The sequence below is a fragment of the Echinococcus granulosus genome (assembly GCF_000524195.1).
Source record: "Echinococcus granulosus chromosome Unknown EG_S00001, whole genome shotgun sequence".
Lineage (NCBI taxonomy): Eukaryota > Metazoa > Platyhelminthes > Cestoda > Cyclophyllidea > Taeniidae > Echinococcus > Echinococcus granulosus.
Window position 1 is genome coordinate 339,097 of NW_020170381.1, and position 16,328 is coordinate 355,424.

The window sequence follows — 16,328 nt, forward strand, 5'->3', positions numbered from 1 at the left end:
CCTCCACAGTACTTTGGGTTGTTACGGCCTCAGAGAAGACTTGGGACGCTTCATTACTGTACTTGTGTCTACATTATCGTTTCCTTACCGCAGCAGTATTTTCTGAGGTCGTAGTATACCCTACGTATAGTTATACCTATTACTACCCTAATGATGGACCGGGATATCGTATCCGCATTGCCAAATATTGACAAAGACGATATGGGGTCAGATTACCACAATTTTCTTATCTAACTAGATAGAAACAGTTGGTGCTACCAGAATTCGTGTTGTAATATACAGATGTTTTTTATTAATAACGTTGACATCTGCCCGTAGCATTTGTTTCTTCTGGTCATTTATGCGAACCTTCACAGGGTCCGGCCATGGGAAGTGCAGAATGAAAATATGGGTCTAAGTTTTTAAAGAAACCTTGAAGTCACAATGCCTAGCATGAAGTCTAGCATGCTTCTATTGCCAATAAGTGTTACTTACGGAGTAGTCCTTGGGGGAAGTATGATTTAGTTTATTTTTGCTCGATCATAACCATGTGGCGTAATCTCAGCTCTTTTAGTGTTTATTTCCATAACTTTTAATCGGTTATTTACACTCTATGGAATCTACTTAATAATGTCAATCAATTTGCGCCTACCTCGCACACTAAAGATGCTACTTTCCCCCATGGTCTTTGGCGACTTCGTTCTCAACAAAAAACAGTGATTCCAAGATCCACTGTTGTAGCACTGTCTTATTTAACCGTAAGGAGTACTATACTGTGTCCTGGTGCCTAACAACTCACTCCGGTATTAGCTCTATTTAGCCACTCCGAATGTTATATAATCGACTAGAACTGTAGGGAGGTGAGCAACCCCGTTCGGTTCTTTGACAGTTGAAGTTGACTTTTCTTCTAGCAAGTCACACTAACAATTGGCGAGGAACGCTGTCCACACAGAGCAAAAGACACGTCTACTACCTCATGACATTGGGGCAATGCTTCCTTCCCCTTCGCAAGAAGTGGACAAAATTACTTTCTTCACTACAAGATGCATCTACCCTACTCCGTTGCAATGCAGTAAAAGTATGCAGTTAATAGTGGCATCGTAACGGAATCAGGGTTTCATCAAACGAAGTTTCGTAGTTTTAATAGAGCTCCGCTTCATAAGCTCAACTGCACTCCCCTTCGTTGAACACCTAACTCTGTTGCAATGGGTCATCTTTCCACATCGCGCTGTTCCGACACTTTCTGCAACAAGTATCACCGCGATTGTCGCAAGTCCCATGGTGACGAAAATTGTGGAAGTTGAAAAAGTTGTGAATGCTCATTAGAGACTTATCTGGATTCGAATCTTTGCCCCCCTTCGCGGTGAGGCATAGTTTTGCCTCGTGTTACTTCCTTCTTCCTTTAGTAACTGTCACGATTAGTACCATCGGCGTTTTAAGTGAGTCGTGTATGTCCATGTCGATTTTCTAGCTGGTCTGAGAACACTGTTAAGCTAAGGGATGCAAAGTCCAAAAGAGCTTATTTCGTTCCAACATTATCACTGATGATTTTTTCCACCACTTCTACTGGTGGAATGTGCTGACGGCAACTAAGCCTATTGTACACGTATTTATATAAAGTAGTGCCCATAAGTGTGATGATATCGAATTATCCTTCGAGTTCTTGTTTTAGGAATCCAAATTCGGCAAACAAATAGCACTAATAAACCCACTGACACACTCAGATAAGTGAAAACAGTCCGTGAGTAGACAAACTGGGTCTTCGCGTACAATGATTCAAAGCTTCTTCCCACGGTCCATTCAGGCAGCATGGATGCCAAAATTTAACTCCACGTATCAATTACACAGCTGGACGCACGTCGTAGTGAAATCATGAAACATGCACTACACTCTATCAACACCCACCCCCTAACAACTGCTCACATCACCCTTTCGAGTAATAAAACTCATTTATTAACCCCATACAACATCCTAAGCGAGAAAACGCTACCACCATGACTCTAAACAGTTGCAAGTACGAGGTGAGGATTGACTCCGCATTCTTCCACCTACACGCTGGAAGATTGGGCAACCCAAAGTGGGTATGAACTTCGTGTCGGAACAACCACGCACCGCCATTGTGACAAGGCTTAGCGATGTCAAAATATAACATTTCCAGCTCTGGTACTTTGGACAAAGCAGCAGAATCCCTTGCCGGTGAAACCTCTTCTATACGACAATAGACCTTGATCCGGCAGTTGTACCTTTAATGCTGGATTGCGGTAAGAATTACTTAGAGTACACCATATTGCGACAGACGAGTCAACCTGACGCATCGACTTAACAGGAAAACTTTCGAATAAATATACCCACACAAACACTGTGGTAAATCACTGGCAACGCCACATAGGACCACAACCACGCGACCCGCCAAAAAGCCAAAATCATTGAATATGTTACACTCGCCGACGAAGCAGCATGAGCCCTCACAATGGGCAGGCGGGAGCAAGGCCACCCGTGCTCCGTGAGAAGTACAGAATTCAAGCGAGTCCTTACAGCTACTTCCCGGGCAAAAAAGGACGTTTAAAGAAGTAATAATCTCGGGGCATCCAAATAAAAACTGACCCTCGAATTACGAAGAAGTGGTACATGTTTGTAAAGGACTGCACATACACAACGGTCTATACAAAAGTACATCATAGTCAAATTACGCAAGACAGTTGACAGTGAAGAGCCACGATCGATGAGGTAGGAAATAAAGCTGCAAGGTCATTCTTTTTCAATCACCTACAGAGAAAATACGAGAACGCTTTCCGGTGGCTTCAAAAGGCTTGTGAACTTCAATTTCCTCAGCGTCAAGAGACAACTTATCAACATCAATGACACCTTGCGACGCATTTGCGACACCGCCGGAGCGAAGCACGGGGTTAGAAAACTCGAAATCAGCAAAAAGCTCCTCGATTTTCTCAGATGTCAACCCAGCTTCCTCCAATAATTTAGTGTTTGGTAGACTTGTGACTAAATGACGAACACCACTGATATCAACAGTGCATTGAAGACCCTTCTTTATCGAGGGCATATACTCTCCGTAGGCTGCTTCCAGAAGCAAAGGATCATTCGGATCAACACTGCGCTCATTATGAGAGGCAGAACATCTCAAATCGAAAGGGTCATGGGGAGGTTTAACACTGCAGGAACCTACCTCATTCCAGTCTACATGCTTATAAAAGCGCAGATTCTTGATACCAGAAATGTCCGGACGCTCCTTGTGATTAATTTTCAAACAGGCATTGAAAAAGGACTGAAGAGCCTTTGAGAGTCTCTGGAAATTCCTTATTTTCCAGTAACCTGTTCTCGCCCGATTAATATCTACATTCAAGTCGTTAGAAACTCTACGAACCGGACCTGACACAATCTCAGCCATTAAAATGGCCAGACTCCACACATCAGCCTTAGTTGTTATTTCTATCCCGTTCGCTATTTCGGGTGCCATAAAAAGGGGAGTTCCACAAAAGTCGTCATGATTTGGAGGTTCTTGTTTTCGTGTAATATCGTATGAACGGTCAAAATCCGTGATAAGAACGTGACCCGAATGGGAGAGAAGTATATTTTCTGGCTTGAGATCTAAATGGACGACCCGCATGGCGTGTAGGTATTCTAAACCACAGATAATTTCAGAAGTGTAAAATCTAGCATCACTTTCGCTCAAGCGGCCATATCTGGACAGGAGGTCAAAGAGGTCGAAGCCACTCCCTCTACGGAGCACAAAGACCGGAGATCCATGGATTCGAAAACTACAGAAAAGGGTAGGCAGAAAAGGTGATTGGTAATCTTTCAGAGCGAGACGAATGAGAATGTGATGTTCCCGAATTGCACAAATAACAGCTGATGGATTCTGAAGGAAAATTCTTTTAAATGCATATAGTTCATTTTTGTCGTTTCCTCTTGCAGAAGCTACTTCATACACCATCGAGTAGCATCCTTTGCCGATAAACTTCTTCACGCTAAACCGTGGTGAATCCATCCTGTACCACACCACAGGGGTAGATGGGAAAGCCGGCACCCGCCTCTCTGTAGATCCTGCACAGGCCACTCAGACAGGAGCTCGTACCTTATTGGTTCTTCGGGCTATGTTGCCGACTTAAACAATTGTACAAAATTTTTGGAGCCCATAATTGTAGTATCTTGTTTAGTTAGCTCGAGAATTTAGTTTCATAAGACAATACTGAGCAGTGCGCATTGCACAACACTGCACTTTATGACCAATAGAGGCGTCAGTAATAAATATAGCAGATTATGATGAACGTAAAACACCTTAGCATGAATTTATCGATGCAGTTTCCTGCACTAATGATACTTTTATAAGTACATAGCTTCTGTCCATACATTACATCACCACAATAAGCCGAAACTCTGCTGAGTATTATTCTTAAAACATTTCTGCATGAATTGAAAAGGAACCCGTATTTCTATAGTTTCGTTAAAGCAAAGCTGATCATTAAATCTCATCAGCGAGAATCACAGAGAAGCGAACCACTGCATGACTGAATTGGCGTACCATCAATGCACAGCTTCAAACTTTATAGTCTATTCCAAACTCCCCATGAATTGCACGAGAATTTCCGGAAACTGCGTACATTTAATTCCCCAACTTGTAAATACAAATCGGTACCATCGTCAAGAAACGCGTTAATTCCACCCTCCATCAACAGTAGCAGCTGCAAAAATCGAGAAAATGGTGGCTTTGAGGTGGGGGATGTTGGTTACTCGTTTAATTTGAACTCCATCTTATTACGGTGGCAGCCATTACCGAAAAAGCATTTATCACAAAGGCTTTAAAGATGCCATATGTTATTCGTACCGGAAGAGTTTAAGATTTAGATAGCTTAATTAAATGGAGGAACTCCCAAAGTGGAGCGATCAACCCCGCATTTTAAAGCCAACGTGCGTTTTTCTATCCGGAATTACTTTAAAGGCATAAGTAGAAGTAATGATGTGATTCTCTAAATAATGTTTAAGCCCAACTTAGCATTGAGCTAAGCCGTGATTTGTTCACAGGGTTTGCAAAACTTCATTTTTCTGCACAAAAAATTATGCACTTTGTGCCTTCTTGTCTCAGTCTGACAAGGAGCACCATATGTGAATGCATACCTGGTAGGCGACAAATGGAATAATTCACAATGCTACGATGAAGCTCCTCCCGGACCATGCAACCCTATTTAATGCGAATGCATACACCGATAAAGTTGTGGTGATACTTCGAATCCGTCCTTTATGATAAAAGTGCATGAGTTCCAAAATTACATGCTAAACGACCGCATTGATGGCATTTTCTAACCGTGTAGATTATTTTCAACTTCTATAAACTCTTCGCTATTGAGCTTCCATGCTTACGCATAACTCTCCTTATGCTTTTGACTTAATATCTTTCAATACTTGTTGCATATTTTTCTTGACTTTGGTTCATCTAGGCTCTTGTGTGCAATAGGCATTCAAGTTCAAAATTAACAATTTTCCACTTTGCGAAAGCCTCTAACATATATTTTTTTAGCATAACAATGAGTTTTACTGAATTTCCACCCGTTACTTCTAGATTATGCTAACTTTATCGACCAAACACATTCTTTCTCTCTGAATTACATTCATAAGTCCCAATCGAGGTTCATCTCTAAACGACCGCTGAAAACTTGGTCTACAAAGCGGTTAATGACATGGAAGATATTAGTTCTTAGGAAGGGAATAAGCATTGAAATTGCACATTTTCGTGCAAATGGTGAACGCTTGGGAGTGGATTAATGATATAATGACACACCGTCTCAAAAAAGGTATAATGTTAAATCACCGTTCCCCAGTTTAGCAATTGCGGTGGCAGTGAAACACTCCCTTCGAGTAAAATCCTTTACTGTCTGAGTCACGTGACAGGGTAATGTCATGTAGATTGGATTAGGTTCTAACTTGATAAGTTACCGCTTCTGAGTTACGGGCCTTTACAGAGTCTGCGTACTTCTTAATCGTGGAGAGGTTGCACCCATGATGCCCATGCTAATGGGGATCCCAATCCTTGCGCCCGACTTGTGTACTTTTGAGCTTTCCAGAAGGGCAATTCCTCGTATCATTTTGGCGAAACTACGGTCAATATTCCATCTCTTATCACAATTCCAATTAAAATAAGCGAATTGAATGCGTCAATAATAAAATTAAATTCCCAAAATGCTCCAATTTTTCTTTGTTAAATGGAATAGTACAGCATCTGTTTGATTGGCGATTTGATGTGGATTGCAAATTCAGCCCATTAAATGCAGTGATGTGTTTATTAATAAATGTGAAATGTTATTGTAAAACGTTACCCTAATATAGATGCGCCATTTGTTTTAGGACTTGCCACTGGTAACCCTCGTGTCGAGGATATCGAATCTTAACCAGAAATATTTAGGAGAATATGCTATGATAAATCAGTCCACTAGACCACACGCCATAGTACTGTCGTCAGACCAGGAACTGTATTGCAGCTGTCATGGCACTAGAGAAGTCGTACCTTTCTGCACACGGAAAGACCGCACGTGTCTCGAGCCGGAGGCGCGGCTGAAACGCCTGCGGCGGCACATCGTCGTCCCAGGCCGAACAATGGGTGGACTGCTCCCTTTAGACGATGAAATAATCGGCTTAACCGCAGTGGTTTTCATTCACTGTAAATAACTGTGATGTTCATTGATGATTAGAAGTGAATCCTTTTTGGCACATTAACTTATCTTACCGATTTTTCAACACGCCTCAGTAATTGCCTTATTCGGCGATTATGTAGGAGGACAAGGTTTCCTTTTCATTTGCTGACCTTTCCTTATGGACAGTATTTTTTCAAGGCTCCAAGACAAGAGCATTTCGTAGTTTTTTTTTGCTTTTGGGATTTAGAGACCAATAGTGTACCTCCAAGTATTTTCCATAGATCATTTTTTTGGCTGTTTTGTTTAAAGCCTGTACTCTTCAACATATCGGAGCAACTTACTAGGATAAAAATTGAATCTAATTAAAAAGCCAATTGCTTACAAATAAAAGGTAAATTGGATTCCTCTTGGTACGCCGAGGAGCTAATTTACTCCAAAGCTGAAGATCATGACAAGAACAATACCTCGTCATACTCTTTAGAATACTAAACTCAGTAACAACGTGTAGAAGCAGTATATAAGCGCCAAAATCAGGCTTGAGAATTGATATACATCACCAACTGAAGGCGAGTGCTAAAAACTCAACCGCTGAAAATTTTAGACTCATACTAGTTAAAAACTTCACTTACCCAATAGTTTATTAGGAGGTAGAGTTGTAAGGTACACACCCGAGTGCCACAAATTTTATTCAACCCGTCAGTTTACTTACGTCTTTCACAGGCAAAACGATGAGAATGCCAAATTCTCTATAATCATGCTTGAAGCCCTTCACAAGCTCAAGCGCTTACCCGGTTAAGTGTGAATTATGTTGCTGGAGTATGAAGGGTCTAACTTTTTTAAGATCTTCGTATAATTACAATGAAATATTGGAGGCTGGTTTGCAACTTGCTGGAAGGCAAATGTGATGTTTTTCCAAAACATGCATTTCTTTTTTAGACAGAACACTAATTTAAGGCGGTCGTGCAGGACTGAAAGACCCCTGAAGCAGATTTTGGTATTTTCAACGTAAAAGTCAAACCAAAAGTGGTTATTGGTTATGTGACCACGTAGCCCCAAACTTTTTTTCAGGATTCATGTTTGCAAGACGTGGTGCTTGAATGAACCACAATATTGGCTCCTGGAGCACACGCTTGCCGACCGAGCGGTGGCACGAGCGCACATGCGTGTTTGTCGTGACCATGGCTGTAGAAGTTTGGACACCTGCGTGGTTGTCGGCTGAAGGCCTACCAATACCTCTCAAATAACAGTTTTTATTAGCAGGCTTTGCCTTCTCTTACAGTCGTTTACTCACCCCACTACAGAGATATTTGCTACAGAACTTTCGTTTTCCACATTTTTACCAAAATGTGATAATCATCGGGAGCATTCTTTAGCATTAAAAGTAAGCGTTTATTTTAAGTGGAAATGAAAACCATTTTATGGATAATTTTATATTAAGGTGAAAACATTTGTTCTCCAAACATTACATACTAACTCCAGAAATGCGCGCATTCTATGCAGTGGGACCCGCCAGCCATTTTCTCATGTGTTTCTCAGTTCCAGATCTTTAAAGTTATACTGAAGTAATGGATTCCTGAGTTACCACAGATTCAGATACAACTAGTTAGAACATAAATGAATTGCAGATGAGAGAGGAGTTATTTTAATAGCAAGCAACTGGAGCTCATTCACTAAGACTCTTTCAATGGTTTGAATATCTCAGTTTGAAATCCCATTCTAAATAAAATACGCAGTTTTCATTTGTATCTACACACCTACACTCTGAAATTCTCTATTAGAATTAATCCGAACGAATCATATATGGCGGTAAAACCACTTAAAAGTTATCTAGAATTTTGGCAATTATTATGGGTGCACGTGCCCTTCACACGTGCACTAGCACCCACGTTCCCTGAATACCTCAAGGAAGGCCACGCCCATCGACTTATGAAAGACCTCATGATATTTAAAATATAGGGATGAAATTATTCAACACTTGATAAGAACCCATACCCAGTGTCCTCAGCTAGCCCCCAAACACAGTAACTTGTTAGCTAAATTGATTAGCAGCGAACTTAGATGCAAGGAAGGTGACTCTAGGGCAAAGAGAAGAATAGGGATGAGCGTCATTTTATTAAAGATAGAATGCCAAAAATAGGATTAAACATTAGTCTTTTTTTGCTTGCTCTACTTCTGCCTCAAATGAGGCGGAACTTCTCTTCGCGGGGGGCACTACTAGAACAGGTATGCCGGAATGATAAACAACATAGTGGCTGGCGCTACCCAAGATGGTCCTCCTCGCCTTACTCATTCCCCTGGAGGCGATCACAATGAGGTTGGCGAAGTAATCATCTCCAACTTGAATTATTGCTTTGCCTGGATCCGCATCTGCTTTCAATGTGGTTTCGTAAATGAAGTTTGCTTTCTTGCACTTCTGTGCATACTTGTCTAGTACTTGTTTCCCCACTTCTATTCTTTCGTTCGTGGACGAGGATTTGTTTGTAACGGCGTGTTCAATGACAATTCCACCGGGGGGAGAGACGTAGCGCGGTTGGATGACGTGAACGAGGATGAGTTTGTCTTCAGGTCTGTGTGCTCGCTTGAGGTACCAATTGAAGGCTCGTTCACAGTGAGGACTGTCATCAACGGGCATAATAATTATACGAGGTGAGACTGGAGGCTCAGAAGTCATTTTGCCACGAATATGCGGGAGGGCAGGTGGTAGGCGTATTTATTCTAGCAAGACTCACTTGAAGAAGCATGCATTCGGAAGTTAAGTGGCGACAAAACCAATAAGAATGAATGAGGTATTTCGTACTAGGAACACCTTAAAGATTACTGGCGAAAATATTCGCACTGTTTTAATGGGATTGGCAGTGTGATTTCCGCTCCATTTAAACAGGACATAAAGTGAGGAGAAGCAACATTTGCGACTCTATGTATTAATTTGCACTATTTTATATTTCTTGTCTGTAGTTACACGGTTTATAAATTTTTGTGTTACTTAAATTTTCTGAAATGTCTTTGCAAAGTAAAAGAATCAAATAAATTATTGAAAAGAGCCCATAAATGCCCACTTTTCAAATAAGTTAATTAAACTCAATCGCATCTTTTGCATAGGTTCCCCCTTAAATAACATTGTCTTGTAATATTTAATACGCGAATTGATTGTTTTGAGAGACCGATTCCGCTGCATGGTGGAATCACTTGTCGTAGCAGCATCAGTCGACCCTATCGGGTCCATATGAAGCGGCAGCGCTAGTCATTAAATTTCATTACGCGACGGGGAAGCGAAAGGTAACGCTGGAAAAATAAGCAAATCTATAGTAGGAAATTGTGACTGAACGATGCATTTTCCCCACAGTTCCTTAAATTACATAACTCTGGTATTAGTAAAACCGGATGGGAAACAGAAGACACATGATTTAAGGAAATACTGATTCAATTAAATGACTTCTGTGAAGTGCAAGACCCGCGAAACGTAAAAACAAACTGGTTGTGTTTTGGAGCCTCAATCACATGTAGACGGGAATGGGAAACTCAGAAGTATGTGAAATCAATGCTGAATACCATATTTGATTGAATTTGACGCAGGCATTATAGATTCGAGATAGAGCCTACTACCTCGTTGCACCTTAAATGACTACAGCTAAAGTGTTTGTTCGAAACACTATCACACATAATTTTGGATAGCATTAAGCGTTACTTTTAAAACGCCGTTTTGAAGCACGAAGTTTCAAATTGAAGAGGTCGATCCATACTTCCTAAATTTGGCGCATACCTTAACCTGCTCTCTGATCTGATCACAGATCTTCATTTATGTAGGGACGGCGATAATGGCGTAAAAACAGATGTAGGGTTCCCAACTTGTAAAAGTTTTGGGGGGGGAGGTGGGAATTTTGAGCCTCAAATTAAGATTCTTTATTAAAATTATATAAGAAAGATAATTATTTGCTCAGAAAATAGACCATTAATTCCCAATATTGCTATATGAGTGGAGGTGATTTGAATTAACAATTTCATCAATAAGGAGAATAGTTTCGCTGTGGTGTTTGACCATCAACTTTCAGTATTAGAGTAAAGTTGGTGGCGCTTTTACTGGAAACATTTCCTATTAGATTTATAGGTTGTATTGAACCGTTTGAATAACTTTATCTTTGAGACAGAAAACCTCATGTCCTTTTCAAAAGTGGATTCCCGTTTGAAGCCGATAACATTAAACCTCACAGGAAACGTCACCTAATCGCAACTCAAAATGCCTCCTGTACGAAACATATTGTAAACCAAATCATAATCAAGCTAAAATGACAGCCATCTCAGGGATAAAAAATACCTTTATCAAGTGGGTTACTAATAAAACAAATTGCTCTAGCTGTAAGGCGATCTCGTGATGCGTGCAGCTCCACCCATAAGCTGGTTCCTCCATCGGCCATGAACTCAAGGAACTGTACGTTCGGCAGCGTAGAAGGTTACGAGTGGAATCCGACAGCACAGTGGATTTTCCAAAATGTGATTACCCTGCCAAAGGCGGTTGATGCCATTTGTAGGTGGGTGGACGCCTATTTGTTAGAGCTCGGTTAACCAATCGGAGTGCGAATCACTCACAGGTCTACTTTGCAAGCCTTGCTGTACCCTCATCAGATTTATTATGAGTATTTCGTGAGGTCGAACATGGATACCGATATATATGTATTACATGCTTTCTACTGTGGTTTTTGTAGCATCCGACATCAACCACTTGACCAAAATGATATCCCTGATTACCTAGCCCGAAGAGTTCAAATGAAGCCGCGCGTAAATTGCACTATACATGGGGACATCTGCGGTTTTGTAGTGACAACCGCCAAGTCACGGGCCTTCCCTGCAGCCGTCATAAATGGATATATTGCATTGAACAACGCCGCCCACACAGTAGCAGTAAGACATTGTGAGACCGACCACTTCCTGGCTGGATATCGATTCTTCTCCTTCAGCAACACGCACGAGCAAGACTACTTCGTCCAGTACCTTGACACAATCCTGGACAGCCACGTGAGCATGTTTAAGAGAAACAGCGCGCTGTACTACGACTACCCGATGCGAGGAGGCATGGGAGAGGGCGTGAAACCGTTTGGTGCCTACGGACAAATGCAGTACATGGCGTCACCTGTATCTACGAGAATGCACAGAGGGCAGTTACGAGTGAGCGATTCTTCTAGCATACCTAAAATCTCGCTCAATAATCGAGTGGATGGTGGATTGAATATCCATAAAAAGAGGCACTATGTCCTTTGAAACAGACATATTTTGAATAGTTTTTTTGTTATTTTATGGCAGAATTTAGTGTCTTTCATTGATAACTTATCGTCTCTTTTGCATTGTGCGCTAGTTTAAACTTTAGTCCTATGCCAGGACCGACAAATTTTAATTTTACATGTTCAAAATTCATTTCTGCTGAGTGCATTTGGGATTCCTGTATCCTTATAAGACGACCATAAATATAGCCACATGGTCAACCGAGGTGCCTTCCATGCTTATTTTAGAATATTTGCTACGCACCATACAAGGCGCCTGATCTTAGCCATTCTTTCAAAATATTAGAAGCCGGAATAGCTATGGTGGGTTGAGTTAGTTCCATTTTTTGTTAGAATAATTTTCATTTTCAGACAGTATAAATCTGCTTAAGAAATGTTACTACTTGTAGTATTACCAAGAATCAACGGGATGATTCATAAATTTGAAAGACTATCCTGCTTAGAAGTGGTCCCAATGCGAAATTAAAATGAACCAAATGCTTAATCACCTCAAGCCTAGGAAAGTTCATCAGCTCAATAAGCCTGAAGTTGTTTTGCTGCAACTATTTTCAAACTCTCATCAATATGATCTCGATGATTTCAAATGAACGATCTGATTTTTAAAATGACAGCAGCCACTATTCTTAAGCCGACCTGCCTCATCGTCAATCTCGATATTATTGATGGACTGTGCTGATGACGAATTCGCACTTAATAAAAGTAATTTCCATAACAAGGTGTGGAATAACCAATCAAATACTGGAAAACCGTCGATGAGTGCCGTGCTAAGCTCTCATACAGTTCCGGCATATCTGTGCGATTCTCAAATTTCCCATCAAGAAGCCCCAACGTCCTATAATAATGGGGGTGTGAGTCAGCAGATATTTCTGGTGAGCGTTGCAAATAAGATCCTTGAATCAAACCTGAAATCGTCTCAAGGGAAACCAACACTTGACTAATTCATATAGAATTTGATTTGAAGTAACAAAATCTGCCACTCCATATTCTGCCCTCTATCGTGCTTTATTTGATTGAGAATGTAGATAGTCCATTATTTACGCGTACCGTTATCAATCATGCTTGTTTAACGCGGTCAACCCACATGGAACTTTACTTAAGTAACGTTAGTTATAATGGGTTGTTTTTAGTTTATAGCAAGTTGATTGACTATACAGGATTTCCCAATAAATTTGGGATTTGTTTTAGATATCAAAAATTGTAAAGTAGCGGAAAGTCGTGGCAAGATTGCCTAATGTGATAAGCTTCAAATATAAGATAGTACTAAGTCTTTTTATCATGACCCAAAGTGTGCCATAATCAAGCATTTTTTTCTTTTCCACATTTTGATCATAATGCACAATAAACGAATAATACATGGGATTGTGCACGGTGGATGTCGAAACTGTTCTCCTTTCATCGCTACAACTCCACTGCATCGGGACTCAGCCCTTTTAACAATCAGATCGAGTTGAGCTCCTCAATCTGTAAATAAAGCTTCATTTTAGGCTATTCTTGGAGTGACATGCACATAGAAATTATCTTGTAACACCACGAAATGTTATTAATTCACATCCACAAGGCCCGTTGGGCTTGAAGGAGGAAGGAGAAGATCAATCAGTCAGAATTCTACATTTTTATCATTTGTAAAAAATAATTCATTCTTGAAAACACGACCTTGTGTTGGCGGAAATGAGTTTTATGTGGATTTATTTATCGTTATACACAAACAGAAACACTTTTTCAGTTTCGACCTGAAAGTCTGTTTCTAAGGCTTACTGCCACATTAACTCTCTGAGAATATTCGTAAACGAAAAATAATTAGGTATTCCACTTTGCCATTAATGCTGTGAGACTCCAGTTATCCATTTATCACTGTGACGGGATTATATTAAGGTTCGGCTCCTCAATTTGCTTATGCATACAGTTAGCGGAAATTTGGCCTTTTTGTGTCATTTACTTAAAAAGCCAAATTACGCTAAGGTGTTTTAAGCACTACCACAATTGCCTTCATTCGGGTTTGAGACAAACCAACTAAAAAGCGTTTAATTGAATCTACTTTTTTTACCTTTCACATGAAAGTCTCAATCACGAAACGTAAGCCAGTCGCTTTTCAATAGCTGATTCCGACGTGCACAATAGAGCTACGTTTCCACTTTATTGAGGCCACTTTTATTCACCATTCAGCCACGCAGCATTAGCACATTCAGTTCATGATAAATCCAAGTACAAGTAGCTTTTTTATCCGACCTACATGTTTCGCTGCTTGACATCTGTCGTGTAAAATTAAAATGCCACTAAATGTTGAATTCACAATGCCACCAAGACTGCGCTTTGCGTCACTGAATACGCGCCTCTAACTCAAACAAAAAGTGCGCATGAGAAGAGTAAAAATTGCATCCCCTGAGGGAGGAAAAGACAATGAATTCTCAAATCCGTTTATCTGTTACCTCATTGTGGGCCTTAATCCAAAAATAGTTGAATACCCTATCCGAAAAATTTTTGAGGTGCTATTGTGTATGCCAATGGAAAGGCAAGTACGCGAGGTCAACGCTAATGGTAAGGCCTTACAGTTTAAAGCGTAGAACCAGCTATGCGAAGTCCCTCATGCCCCAAATACTGTCACTTGAGTTCCCACACAAACTGACTCAACCAACACCTGGCGTACTGTCAATCACAATGATTGTTAATTGCTTTCACCTCGGAGCAGGTCTAAGACACTTTGAAGGACAGCTTAAATGGGTCATGTGACGTTAATCAACTGTCAATGCATTCAAATCAAAGTGTGTGTCCGGACGAATGCGTGACATGAAGCATTACAATTTGCTTGCAAATCGATTAGCATAGAGATCTGAAAGCGCTTTTGTAATTCTCTTCATACTACTTTGATTTGTAACATAAAGGAATTTGTTTTATTTACAAAAGAGTGGTAGGTTCAGCTTCGATGGCTAGTAGGTAAAAGTTTAAGAAAATAACACAAACCACGTGAATCAGCCGTGTTGAGGTCATATCAAACGACAAGTTTCACTTTGGTTTGACTAAACCTTAAGAAAAACTTCGTTGTCGCTTCACTCTCAAGCCCTAATTTCTAATTATTATGGTTACCTGCTAAACGCTTTTATTAGAAAACAAAATTTTGTACGAATTCTCCATTACAATTGCCGAATCAAGGCGTTAATACCAAATCGTAAGTGCGAATGCTCAATTCATGCTTTGGAAATGGTTGAGGATGATTGAACTGGGTAGTAATGGCAAAGCGATACTATCAAGGGCAGCAATATGGTGCTCTAGGATTCCGTTTTCAGCAAGCATTCCCGCCATAGTACGCATTCCCGTGCATTTGTCTTGGATGATCCAATTATCCTCCATGTGTGGGAGAACTTGATGAGGGAATCTAAAGTTTTAGCATTCCAGAGTACATGGGATTGCTCAATTCAGTTATATGTTAGCAAGAGCTTCCACTTTTTGCTCCAAATCCGAAGAGCTTAAAGTGAGTGCTTGGAGCGATCAATCACAAGCCACATGTATTAACTTTGTCTCCACTACTAAACACACGAATACATATTAACCAAATTTAACGTGCCTTTATGACAAAGGTGGATTCATACTCGTGCGTAAATGAGGGAACCTCATAACCTACCCAATATCATCGTTTATGTACGCAGAGTAAAAGCATTTTTCTGTGAAACTGAACTTAAACGTGCACACATACGAAGGGGTGATCACGAAAAAATATGCTTGTTTCATTCGGAGACAGGCAATACCCACGGAGCACTTCAAGTGCACACACAATTATACCACGGTGACGCCATGTGAATCACCGTTTCGCGCAGGGCCTCCAGGCTTGGTTAGAACCTAGTAACGATTGTCATGGTGAACAACCCATGCAAGTGCACAAATGAAGTCCTTATGCGGGGTTAGGTTCATGACTCGCCCTTGTAAACTCTAGTCAAAATATTCATGTCATTTTAGAATACAATTGTAAATTTAGGTAGTTGGTATTGTTGTATAAAGACCAGGAGCCGTTGTAAATACACAATAATTCAGTTTCTATATTTACGACACCATAGTGCACAAAAGGTTAGCCACTTCGCTGACGCAATAACGACCACAGAGTGGAACCTGACACAAAATCACAAATGAAAATGGGATAAAAATTGTTAAATTGTCCACGTTGAAACAGTGAAAATAATTGGACTTAAAAGTCATAGAGCTTTTGGTTTTATCCTTTTAGAAGAAAACGCGTAAAAGCTCCCAACGGCCGGAGATTGAGGATCGTTATGCTATAGATAGATTACGACGAATGGCACATATCAGAAACCTGCAAACAGATGGGTACATGTGACCTTAAGATACTTCATATTTGTATGTAACTTTTGATATCGCGCATGCACTATCGGGTTCAAATAAAAATAAAGTGTTGTAGAAGGACCATTCATGTTATTCTGATAACCAGGTG

General features: G+C 40.5%; 3 protein-coding genes across 3 annotated transcripts; 1 reads left to right on the forward strand and 2 right to left on the reverse strand. All coding sequences in view use genetic code 11, as the record gives it.

Moving 5' to 3' along the window:
• Positions 1 to 1,397: 1,397 nt before the first annotated feature.
• EGR_00039 (Ribosomal protein S6 kinase alpha-2) lies at positions 1,398 to 5,167 on the reverse strand (the record flags this gene model as incomplete). The annotated part of the gene is made up of 3 exons (XM_024489288.1): positions 1,398 to 1,472; positions 2,750 to 4,038; positions 5,110 to 5,167. The coding sequence occupies 3 exons, from the start codon at positions 5,165 to 5,167 to the stop codon at positions 1,398 to 1,400; spliced, it is 1,422 nt and encodes a 473-aa protein (XP_024355966.1).
• Positions 5,168 to 8,766: 3,599 nt separating this feature from the next.
• EGR_00040 (hypothetical protein) lies at positions 8,767 to 9,291 on the reverse strand (the record flags this gene model as incomplete). Its single annotated transcript, XM_024489289.1, has 1 exon — positions 8,767 to 9,291. One exon carries the CDS (start codon positions 9,289 to 9,291, stop codon positions 8,767 to 8,769), a length of 525 nt encoding a protein of 174 aa, XP_024355967.1.
• A 1,739-nt stretch (positions 9,292 to 11,030) lies between these two features.
• On the forward strand, positions 11,031 to 16,214 carry EGR_00041 (hypothetical protein; the record flags this gene model as incomplete). The annotated part of the gene is made up of 3 exons (XM_024489290.1): positions 11,031 to 11,146; positions 11,321 to 11,780; positions 16,104 to 16,214. 3 exons carry the CDS (start codon positions 11,031 to 11,033, stop codon positions 16,212 to 16,214), a joined length of 687 nt encoding a protein of 228 aa, XP_024355968.1.
• Between the last annotated feature and the right edge of the window lie 114 nt (positions 16,215 to 16,328).